Source organism: Musca vetustissima, unplaced genomic scaffold (assembly GCF_032173495.1).
Source record: "Musca vetustissima isolate MV318-11 ecotype Yass unplaced genomic scaffold, APGP_CSIRO_Mvet_v1 utg15531, whole genome shotgun sequence".
NCBI lineage: Eukaryota > Metazoa > Arthropoda > Insecta > Diptera > Muscidae > Musca > Musca vetustissima.
Window position 1 is genome coordinate 1,206 of NW_026882214.1, and position 12,531 is coordinate 13,736.

The window sequence follows — 12,531 nt, forward strand, 5'->3', positions numbered from 1 at the left end:
ATCCCAAAATGGCGCCCAATTTCAAAATTAGTCATTAAAAATTTTTTTAAGACCAGATCCTCCCTGGACCCGATATTGGCAAATTGGAAATTTCTAGTTTTTAAACGGCAATTCGATTTCCCAATATTTTTCAATTTTGGGCATGTCTGTGCATGTATCTTATTTAAAAAATATAGTTTTCTGCAAAAGTCTCTAAAATGGCGCCCAATTGTTTTGCCTGTGAATTATTTTTATTTTTTTCTCAATAATTGTTATTATAATTTCTTAATGCCTAATTCATCCCATTGCTTTCACTTACCTGTCTCTAGCTGTCCGCTGTGGCGATGTATTGCTATTATGATCGACAGGATCCAAGAGGCCAGCCTGTATCGAATCAATGGTATTTTCGAAGAAATCGAATGTGGCATTAAACGGTAAACCGGTACTCATCCAAAGGAACATGCCCGTGCCCAAACGATTACCCGATGTCCAGAAATCATAATTACCATAGCCGGCATTTTTCAAATATGTTGTCATCGATTCGGCCTTCTCTTTCGTTTCGAACGAGGCCAACTGCAGACCCAATGAACGACAATATTGATAGGCGAGGAAATAATTTAATTCGGGCGAGTAGGGATTCATGCGGCTAATAAAGTACTGTACACCATCCAAGTGTATGGTGGTAATACGTTGACCTGCAAAGGTGGGTGATGAAGCGGAACATACGGAAAGAAAGAAAAATAGAGGAAGAGAAAACAAAAAATTAACAAAATTATTAGCATGACAATGACCTTTTTTTCTTATGTGTTATAATTAAAATAATGATCATGATGGTGGTGCTGGTGAGATGGGGTTCATTAACTTCTCGATGAACCCGCATAAAATGTACCAAAACAAGAAAAATAACACGACAACACAGTAAGAAATTATGAATGAATGAAAATATGGTAACTGACTGGCTAGCTATCTCTGTGGTTTTATGTGTAACCATATTTTAATTTAAATCTATTCCGAACAGTTATAATTTTCCTTTAGGCCATCCATATTCTATCTATGACCATTTTTTATGGTCATTTACCTGTACTGGCCGTTGTTGTCAGTTGTGTTCTGACTGGCTGGCCATTACACTTTGGTTCTGACTTGGTGGAAATCACTTCCTGTAATTAAAATTCATAACGTCAAGCCACCGCACCAGTCTTGTCGTCTTGTGTCTCTTGAGCCTCTTCGGGCTGGGGTTAATTATAAACATTTTTTGTTGTTGTTGGCGACATAAAAATAACAACAACAATTGTTTAGATTTTTTTTCTTACAACCAGTGGAGAAAAAAAGTCAATTGTTGTTCCACCACATATTACCATCCACACGCACACGAATCAAAAATTATGCAGCGTGATTTAAAATATGCCAAAGAAATAAAAATTCGAAAAAAAACAAATTCTTGATTTTTTTTATGGAAATGGAAAAGAAAATAATAAAAATTAAGAAAATATTTTTTATGATTGTGGGTGTTAAAAAAAGGGAAATTATACCCTTAATGTAATTGTTTGTTGTAATTAAAAAAAAAGAAATTTTGATTTTCAAATTAAAAGAACTGGTTTTGAGGTAAAGAATATTGGGGTTATTATTTATTTTCCATTTTTATTTATTTTCATTGACATTGGGCTATCAATGAAACATATGAGGGGATATTTAATACTCCTCCCTCTCAGAAATAGACACTAGGGGACTTCATTTACCAGATGGAGAAAATGGCGCCCAATTAATTAAACTCCCAGGATATGATATGGTCAAACTATAAATTCGAGTTTTTATTTGGGATCTTATTTTCTGAAACTCCTTAATTTGAGCATTGCTGGAACCGACATATCAAAATTTTAAGCCAATATTTTATAAAAAAGTAATATTTTTTCTACAAAATATTGGAAAACCCCAAAATGGCGCCCAATTATACATAATATTGGCAAACTCTTAATTTTTATTTTCTTTTCTTGATTTATAGTTTTCAAAACTACCCAATTGATTGGTATGTCTAGAAGCAACATATCGAAATTTGTAGCCACTATTTTGTAAATAAAAAATTAAATCATATTTCAGCAAATGGCGCCCAATTATCTGCCTCCTAAGACATGATAAAGATTAACTGTGCATTTTTTTCCTTGTCAGAGATCCTATTTTCCAAATTGAAGAACTGCGAATATAAGTTTTTTTTTTTGTTTGAGATCCTCAATTTGAGAATATTCCATACATGCGAGTGAATAGAATTTTGTAGAGAAGCCCCAAAATGGCGCCCAATCATCTGCCCTACAAACCGTGAATTTCTTTTTTATTAACGGAGATCCTTTATTATAACTTTTTTTTTCAAAATGGCGCCCAATTAGACATAATTTTGACAAATTGTGAATTAATGATTTCTTGTCTGGGACCCTATTTTCTGATACTTACGAATGACTAAAAACCAATAAATTAAAAGTTGTAGCCTATATTTTGTATTAAAAAATATTTTTTCTGCAAACACCCGCCCAATATGGCGCCCAATTATCTGCCTCACAAGATGAGTTATTGGAAAACTATAAATTGCTACTTTTTTGGCTGGGATTCTATTTTCCAATACTTCTCAACTGGAACATGTTTGGAACCAACAAATCAAAATATATGGCCTATTCTTGCAACTAAACACATTTTTTTACAAAGTCACCAATTTGGCGCCCAACTATCTGCCTCCCACGACATAATATGACCCAGCTGTGAATTTCTATTTTTTTTTGTCTGACTAACTAATTAGCAATACTACTCCAGTTGTCCATGACTGGAACCAAGATGTTGGAATTTATGGTCAATTTTGTGATAAAAATAGTGTTTTTTTGCTACGTCCTGTAAAATGGCGTCCAAGTCTATTTACCTCCAGAGGGATGACTCTGGGTTTGGGTTTTTTTAACCAGTTGCTCAATTTTCCAATACTACATAAGTCTGGAAATTATTTTCAGCCAGTATTTTGGAAATAGCTTTTTCCGTATTGTTCGAAAAATGGCGCCCATTTATCTACCTCACATATTTCCAAGCCGAAATGGATTGAGCGAAATTAAGATCAGCTCAATCTGATTTCTAATACTACTAAATAATTCCAAAAATATAATTTCAAAATATTTAAAAGTTTTAAATATTTCATACAAAGTACTGTTAAGAATGAAAAATAGACAATGTGGTCCTTCGATCAGAAAAGATTATCATATATAAAAAAATTTGAATTTAAATTTTCTTTTTAGGAGCCTACGTTTTAATCACTATTTTCAAATACTATGCGAATATTGTTTAATAAGAAATATTAACAATTTTGAATTATATATAAGAATTTTAAATTATTATGAACAATATTTGTTCCGAATTGTTCGCAAAATGGCGCCCAATTATCTACCTCACATGTTTCCAAGCCGAAATGGGCTGATTTAGATCAGCACAATCTGATTTCTAATATTGCTAAGAATTTCAAAATAATAAAATACACACACATTTCAATTTTGTAAATGTTTCATACAAAGTACTGCTAAGAATAAAAAATGGACAATTTGGTCCTTCGATCAGAAAAGATTATCATATATAAAAAATTTTAATTTAATTTAAATTTTTTTCTTGTAATCTGCGTTTTTAAATACTTTGCGAATATTGTTTAATTAGAAAGTCTAAAAATTTTGAATAAAAATCCAGGTCTTTTTTCACTGCGATTCAGTCAAAATGAATTGAATTGGATCTTTTCTTATTGGGATATCAAGTTTCAAAATTCGATCATATTTAACAAATGCGAATTTAAATTTTTTATAGGAATCTGCGTTTTTAAATACTTTGCTAATATTGTTTAGTCAGAAAAACTAACAATTTTGAATAAAAAAATCCAGGACTTTTTTTTGAATTGAATTGGATCTTTTCTTATTGGGATATCTAGTTTCAGAATTCTATTTAATTTTCAAATAAGATGATGCCTAAGAAATGTGTGAAAATAAATAAAATAATATTCTTTCATTCTTAATAATAATATCATTCATTTTGGTTAAAATAAATAAATATTGAATCAATTTAAATTTTATATTCTTATTGGAAACTTTTTTGTCCAAATTTTCATTAATGTAATTGTTGACTTTTTGTGTTGAGCCAAAATTTTAATAAATTCATAAATTTAGCCGTTGATGGCATATAAAACCTCAATCTTTTATATTGAAACGGTTTAATTGAATTTTATTTTCATATTGCAAAGTGCTCGTTAATTTAATTAACTGAAAATAATTTGAAAATTATTTGCTGGGAATTAAATTTTTGAAAAAGTGACATATTTATTTTCATATTGCAAAGTGCTCGTTACTGTAATATCAAATTTGCAAATAATAAAACATTCAATATTCCAAAAAAAAAAGATGTTTATTATTAAAGGCCTCCTTTACCAATAATCTAAAAAGTTATTGATAAATAAAAAATAGTTAATTTAATTAACTGAAAATAATTTTTAAATCTCTGAAAATTAAATTTTTCAAAACAGTGACATATTTTCTACTATTTATTACTCTTTAATTCGATTATTATTCATCTATCATTAATCATCTTTCATTAATGATTAATGTCAATAAAGGCCAATTCCCTTTGTAACTCACATGATAAAAAGTGTTGCATACTTTTAGGCAACTCGTTTTATGCCACAAAGAAATTTGTTTGGTTATTCTTATCATTATCTAACCAAAGAAATTCTTAATAAATTGTAATGAGATTCCATATTTTTCTTCAAAATTGTTATTATTGGGTTTTCTAAGAATCATTTTTGTGACTTTTTGTTGTGAATTAATAAATATTTTCATAGATTTTATTGATTATTATTCTTTTTACCAGTAGAAGTAAGCAAGTAAGCATTCCATATTGCGGAATGCCAATAGAATTTTAAATAAGTGTTAAACCCCCAAATTATTTATTTGTACGTCATAAAGTGACAAAAAAAGAAGAAGAAAAAAAACAAACAACATAGTTTACATTGTACTATATTCAAATATTATTCTGTTATTTTTAATATTCTTTATTTATTTAAAGAAAATAAATTATAATGAAAAATTTCAACAATTTATAAAGGGATAATATCTTTGTTTCTTTTTTGTCTGACTATTTTGAAGAGTCCAAAAAATATATGTATATAAATTATATCCCAAACCAACAGCCAACCCTACTGAATGGGGAAAAAACATAAACAATATTTTGAGCACGTTTGACATTTCAAATCAATTAACATTACAAGTGGCATATAAATGTCATAAATTTTGAAAAAAATATTAGAACTGCATTGTATTAATTTGAATAATGCACACATATTATATGAAAAATGAAAGTAGAAAGTTAAGGGAAAAAGTACAAAAAACAAAAAGCCGCCATATGAAATATTGCATTTTGAATTAAAATTGAGACAGTCAACAGTAGTGGGGAAGATTTGAAGCCAGATTATAAGTATGGACATACGACTTCTTGAATGTCTTTTGTATACTATAAATCAAGTAAGACACTTTTGGATTGAATTCTATGATGAAGAGACTTCTTATAAAGTCTTTTGAGAATTCTTGAGCCTGAAAAGTTTATATAACTCAAATAAGATCTTCTAAGAGCCCAGCACTCTACTTGAAATACAGAATTGCTTCGAAAGGCTCCAAGAAAATCATTTAACCTTACATTCGAATCTATGGGACCAGAATATCTATAAGATGTCTTGATTGTCTACAAAACCTTCAGAAGGGTTATAACATTTCTTGAATGCCAAGATAATCTCCAGAATGCTCAGAAGACCTCTAGAAAGTCTTGAAGAAGTAAAAAAAGTCTGAAAGTTACTAAATTTTTATAAAATCTCTGCAAGACCAACCAAAACCTCTAGAATGTTTTGGAAGATCTTCAAATCTCTGGAAGACCAATTAAAACCTCTAGAATGTTTTGGAAGATCTTCAAAAAGGTTTACATGATTTATGTAAGGCCTGTAGATGAATTAGGTTTAAGGATATATAATTTACTAAAGGTTAGCATATCTCATCCTAGCGGAATATTTAAAAGAACTTAAGAAGAATAAACATCTTAAGGGAACCCCCCCCCCCCCATTCTCGATTTTAATTTTTCAAGATTTTTTGTTTTTGTTTGGTTGTTGTTTTTTGTAATTAAAGAAAAGTCCCTATTTTTGATGGCGGGCATGATAACTCCTCACTGGAACATCGGAATCCGAAAATTCCAACGGTGTTAGAAAGAGTACATGTCTGGCTCTCGTATGAACTAGGATTATTAGGACTTCGCTCTAAAATTAACAAAATGGTGGACCTTTGAAAAAATATTTTTGGAAAATCGATGATTTATTACCAAAACCCAAGTCAAAAAATAAGGAAGATATTCACCGATTGGCTTTATCCTAGTTCATACGAGAGCTATACACTCCCAGAGAAACGTTGCAAAATTTGGAACCGATTGGATTATTAGTTTTTGAGTTATCGTGCCCGCCATTCGCAAAATAATGTTGAGAGAAAAACGCGTTTAAAGTTTGAGAAGCCTTTCAGCCGTCACTTGATGCTGACACAATAAATCGGCTATATCTTCAAGAGTTCTTGAGATTTTCATTTGAAATTTTGTAGGGTCATTCTTTAATTAGTGTAGATTCGAATTATATCAACAAAAAAAAAAAAAACTTTAAAAAGTCTTAATACCTCTATCATGCTAATAAAAAATGCAGAATTTTTAGATGAACCGAAGAAATTGAGACGACTTCTAGAAGTTTTTGGAATTATTCCACATTTTTTCTGCTTTGGATTTAATATTGAGTATTTTTCATTATTTCGAATTCTATAAAAAAATGATACTAACGGATTTTTTTTTAAATTCTCCTCTTGTGTGGATTTTATGAAATCTTTAAGCCTAAATAAATAATAATGAGTTCCTCGAGGAATATCCACTTTAAGCAATATAAAAAAATTATTTTTTAAAGAAAATTGAAAAATTCTGTGTGGTTTTGGATTTTTTTGAAATAATATAGTTTATTTTTAATTAATTCCCAATTGAGAAAAAATGTGATAACTCAAGGACTTTTAAGGTTTTAAGAGGAAATCTGAATTAAAAAATAGATTTGAAAGTATAATTCTAAACAAAAATATTTTTTTTATTTGATTAAATTTCAAATATATAATTTTTTTAGTTTTTTTCAGAACTGTAAAAACCGATTCTTCTAAGATATTATTTAAAAAAAAACTATTTACTATTTTTACAAATTTAAAACAAAAATGAGTAGAAAAACCAATGGAAATTATAGCATGAACAAATATTTAAAATAAAAAAAATGCAAGACCTAATTGAAAAAAATATATTAAAAATATTTTTTTAATAGATAATAATTAATTATTATAATTAAAAAATATATTAAAAATATTTTTTTCAATTTCCCATTCTACAAAATGAAATTTTGAATTAAAAAATGGAAATTGTAAAATGAAAAAGTATTTAAAATAAAAAAAACAAAACTTAATTGAAAAGAAATATATATATATATATATATATATATATATATTTTATAATTTTTTTCCAGCCCTCCACTTAATTAAATTCATAATTTAATTTAATTTTTGGGAATTTGATATTTAAATTTTTAGTAAAAATTTGTAAAAATAAAAAAATATACAATTAAAAAAATATATTGAGAACATCTATTAATTTTTTTAATTCAAAAAATATATATTTAAAATAGTATACCAAGAATATTAATATCCCATTTTTATGGGGATATGGGATATTAATATTCTTGGTATACTATTTTAAATATATATTTTTTTTAAATTAAAAAAAAGTAATTGATATTTTTAATATATTTTTTTAATTGTATGTTTTTTTATTTTTAAAAATTTTTACTAAAAATTTTAAATATCAAATTCCCAAAAATTAAATTAAATTATAAATTTAATTAAGTGGAGGGCTGGAAAAAATTATAAAATATATTTTATTTTTCAATTAAGTGTTGTATTTTTTTATTTTAAATACTTTTTCACCCAATTATTGAAATTAAATATTTATTTTAAAATTTTTTTCAATTTACGCCATATTTTTTAATTCTGCGACTGTATGCATTAATTTTTATATATTTTAAAAATAAATAGTTTATTGGATATTTAGGATATTTTTGATATATTATTTAAATCTGTTTAAATTAAATTTTTAACATTTTTTTTGAATTAAAAAAAGTATTAATTCTATATTCTATATTTTTTATTATTCTATATTTTTTTCTTATTCCTTTAAAAAAAATATTTTATTTTAAAAACACAAAAATTTTTTTATTCCCAAATATTTTCAAAATTATTATTCCTTTAAAATTTTTATATTTTTTTTTTCAAAAAAAAAAAAATATAATTTTTTTTTACAGTACTTCCAATATTCATTGCATCAATTCCCAGCGATTTCATTATTTCTTTGAGTTTTGAAATTTATTTTAGATTTTTTATTTTTTTTTTAATTTTTTATTTTTGCCACATTTTTTTAAAATTCTCTTTCACCATCATTTGAAATTAGTGCACATTTTTAAACTACACCTACTCACCTGTAGATAGCACCGCTAAACTTAATAAACAAATTAGTAATTTATTCATGTTGAGTGTGTGTGATTTTTTATTTAATTTTTTTATATAAAATTTAGAACTTCACAGAAATCCGTTGAAGATTCGTTGGGGGAGATGTTCACGGTGTTTTACTAACGGCGTCTCGATTTAAACTGACAAGCGTTGGTCGTTAAGTTAACAAACTTTGGTAACGGCCGACTCTACTTCTAGGCGCGAGCTGCACACACAGACAGATACACACGCAAACACAACACACACACACACAGAAAGCAAGGCTTAAAAGTGCTCAACTTTTTTATTCACGACAACACACACAGTCTTAGTCTCCTTGGGGGCTCACACACACACACACTGTTTGTTCACTGTTTTTATATATACAACAAAAAAAAAATAGGTATGTAGTATATAATGTGGCTATTTGTATATGACTCCGGGGGTATTATTTTCTATTTGTAGTTGTGGTTGTTGTTGTTGCTGATGTTCTTTATTTTTTATTGTTGTTGAATAAAATTGATTTCTTATTTGGTATTTCCTTTGATTTTCGTGGCTAAAAGTAGCAGCAGAAGAAGAAGAAGCGCGACTTGTTGCCGTTTCAAATTCTCGATCGCGAATGCCTGAATTTGGGATATGCTGTAAGCTTAAAAGGAATTCTTAGCCAAAAAAATAAAGACTGATACCTTCATGCAGCGCAGAGAAAGAAAATGAGTAATAACAGATAAACAAGAAAAAGTAAAAAAACAAGCAGCAAATGAAAAGAACAAGGCTTAAACGCACACATACACACACACACACAAAGAACTAACAAAAAATGGTAGTGTTCAGCAGCAGCAGCAGCAGAGGCGGCAACGACAACGGCAGAGCAGCAACAGCAATCGTGTTAAAGAAAGATGTGCCACAATAAACATTCCTACACACCACCAGCTAGTCGCCACCTAGCTAGCAATTTTGGTAAGCAAGCAGAACAAGAAGAAGGCTAAGAAGTCTTGGGTATTGGGATGGCTAACAAAAGAAAGAAATGTGTGTGTGAAAGAACGTGTGTATATAACACCAACAGCAACCAGGTTTTGTACATAACAACTACTCTAAGTCAACATGAGGGTCCCACACACAGACACTCACACACACAGTGAGGTGCGGAAGGGGGGGGGGGGGGAGATATAAAAAGAAAGAAAACAACTACCAGCAACAACAACAATGAAATGAAAGAACCACCAACAAAATCAAACCCATACCAAAGCAAGTCGATGATCCATACCACCATACCAAACAAATAAACCATGATTGCCCCCCACCAACGAACCAGGCGAACCGCCAGCCAGCCGCAACAACAATAAGATTAGGGAACACACAGGAAAAAAAGAACAATTTTTTTCTAGCCCAAAAAACCCAACAGCAGTCTCTGCCGCAACAGTGAGTCGACGTTCAACATCCAAGCCTGTCTTCTTTTAGCCTGGCACCCATTCTTCTTCTTCTTCCTTTGATGATATTTTTAGAACTTGGCTCATCTTCTTTGGTCGCTGCAAGGGTTTTTTTCTTCTTCTTCTTCTTTTCAGTTCGGTTTCGAGTCTTTTTTCTGTTCGGTAGGTTTGTTTGTTTGCAGTTCGTCGTCGTTGTTGTTGTAATGTTACTATTTGTCTTTTATGTTGTTGGCTGGATGGATCTCGCTGGATGGCTGGCTGGCTGGATTGCGAGCTCACTGGATATTTAGCTGGCAGCCAGGCTGCTGAGTTGACTTTTTGACGTTGGCTGGATGGTGTTTGTGTGTTTGTTTTCCTACTTGTTGCATTCATCCATGCATCCATCCCGACATACATATTCATTGTTCAAGACACATTGGGTTGGTATTCGCTGATACATACGATGGTTTTCATTTGATGAAAATCTAAAGGGGATTTTAAGCGGTTTTGTGAAATATCGGCTAAAAAAGATAGTTTTCTCTTTTTAAATTAAAAATGTGAAATTTGCAAAAGAAAACATTTTTATAAGTGAAAAATTACAAAAAAAATGGAACCGGTTATTCGGTTTTTCAGAACCGGTTATTCGGTTTTTGAGAACCGGTTATCCGGTTTTTTAAAACCGGGGTTTCCTTATTATAAATCGGAAGTTACATATGTTGTTACTTTATCGTACTACAAAGTTGTTTTTCGTACTTTAATGGAAGGAGGGCAGGAGGACATCATCATATATGACGAGTGGGCCTTCCCATAGACAATTAAATGGTATTCCCAAAGAAGGCTAAAAAGTTACTTTTGTGGACCAGGAGGAGATCTTCCTAGTAACTAGCAGACGATATTGCCATAGGAAACCTAAAGGTATTTTATAAGGCTATGGTGTTGTCTTCTAGAATATCAAGAAGGAGGTCTACTCATAAAAGACAAGGAGAACCTCCAATAAATATACATCCTCATAGACGATAATCGAGGGTTTTCTCATAAAAGTTCAGGGGGTTCTCTTATAAAAGGACATAATGACATTTTATAAATAAAAAGGCAGGAGGTATTTTTCATATAAAGGTTAGATGGCCGTCTTTTAGAAGGCCGTAATATCGAAAGTTGCCTCTAAAGAAGGTAAGATCGTCTTTTAATGTAAGGAGTTCTGCAAATAGAAGACTAGTAGGTATTCCGTTAATTAACTAGGAGGTTTAATATAAATCCCGAAGATCTTGTTATATAATAAAATAGGAAGTTGGTATTTTTATAAAAGGTCAGAGAGTCTTCTTATAGAAGACTATAACCTCTATAGAAGTCATAAAGTTTTATCATAGAAGGCTTGACGATCTTCTTAGAGGAGTTTAGAAGATATATTTTTTAGATTAACTAAAAAATTTTTAATAGAAAGGCAGATTTACTTACTATATAAGGTCTGAAGTTACTTCTGAGAAAGCCCAGATGACCTTCTATTAAAAGGCAAGCAGTTCCTCTAATAGAAGGTCAAGAGACCATCTTTTGGAAGACCAGAAGGACTTTAAAGAAAGCCTTTAGAGGTTTTGAATGAAACTGTGAAGTCGGTATTTATATTTAAGGCCAGGAGGGTTTCTTATAGAGGACTATAAACTCATATATAAGGTCTGAAGGTACTTCAGAGAAAGCCCAGATGGCATTCTCATAAAAGACAAGCAGTTTCGCTAATAGCAGGTCAGGAGGCCAGACCAGAACGTCAAAAGAAGAAGGCCAGAAGGCCGAAGGGTAAATTACCATAAGTTTATCTTATTGAAAGCCTGAATGTCACTCATATAAAGCCTAAAGATCTTCACAAATGAATGCAGATCTTCTTACAGAAGGCCAAAAATTATTTTTAGTTCGTTCGGTTCTTAAAATTATTTAGGATTTTTTCTATATTTGTTTTTAGTCGGTTATAAGGTTTTTCTGTAACCGGTTATTCGGGTTTTATGTAACCGGTTATTCGGTTTTTTGAACCGGGTTTCTATTATTTTTTATCTTCGGATTCTATTTATTTAATAATGAACTTCCCTCCTATTTTCAAATTGTCTCACTTTTATATCCGGTCTAAAAGTTTACTCCAAAAATCCCGATTAATCGGTTATGAGGTAGGCGGCTCGTTTTGCTCTTTATAATTTTTATTTCACAATAAAATCTCGTAAAATTATGTCACTTGGTATCTGCTTGTGCTTTTACATCTACAAAAATTATTATTCGGTTTTTGAACCGGCTTTTTACTATGAACCGGGTTTTTTAATATTGATTTTTTTTTTTTTTAATTTTATAATAAACTTTTCTGTAATTTTAAAACTTGATAATCGATAGAACTTGTAAAAATCGATTATTTAAACCCCACTGTTTCTTGCAATTAACCCGGTTTTTTATTATTTTTACTTCACAATAATTACCTCCTGTACAACTCAGAAATTATGTCAATTCGATCCCTTTTCTAATATTTGATAATTCGCGTATAATAGGAGTTGTATTGTAGCTCTGTCATATATTTTACACCTCAA

At 30.0% G+C, this 12,531-nt stretch overlaps 1 protein-coding gene across 1 annotated transcript; it reads right to left on the minus strand.

Annotated features, from left to right (window-relative positions):
- Positions 1–298: 298 nt before the first annotated feature.
- On the minus strand, positions 299–8,606 carry LOC133328426 (uncharacterized; the record flags this gene model as incomplete). The annotated part of the gene is made up of 2 exons (XM_061536996.1): positions 8,558–8,606; positions 299–674 (listed from the first exon to the last, which is right to left on the minus strand). Coding segments are annotated over exons 1-2 (425 nt in total), but the record flags the coding sequence as incomplete, so codon positions are not given.
- Positions 8,607–12,531: the final 3,925 nt, after the last annotated feature.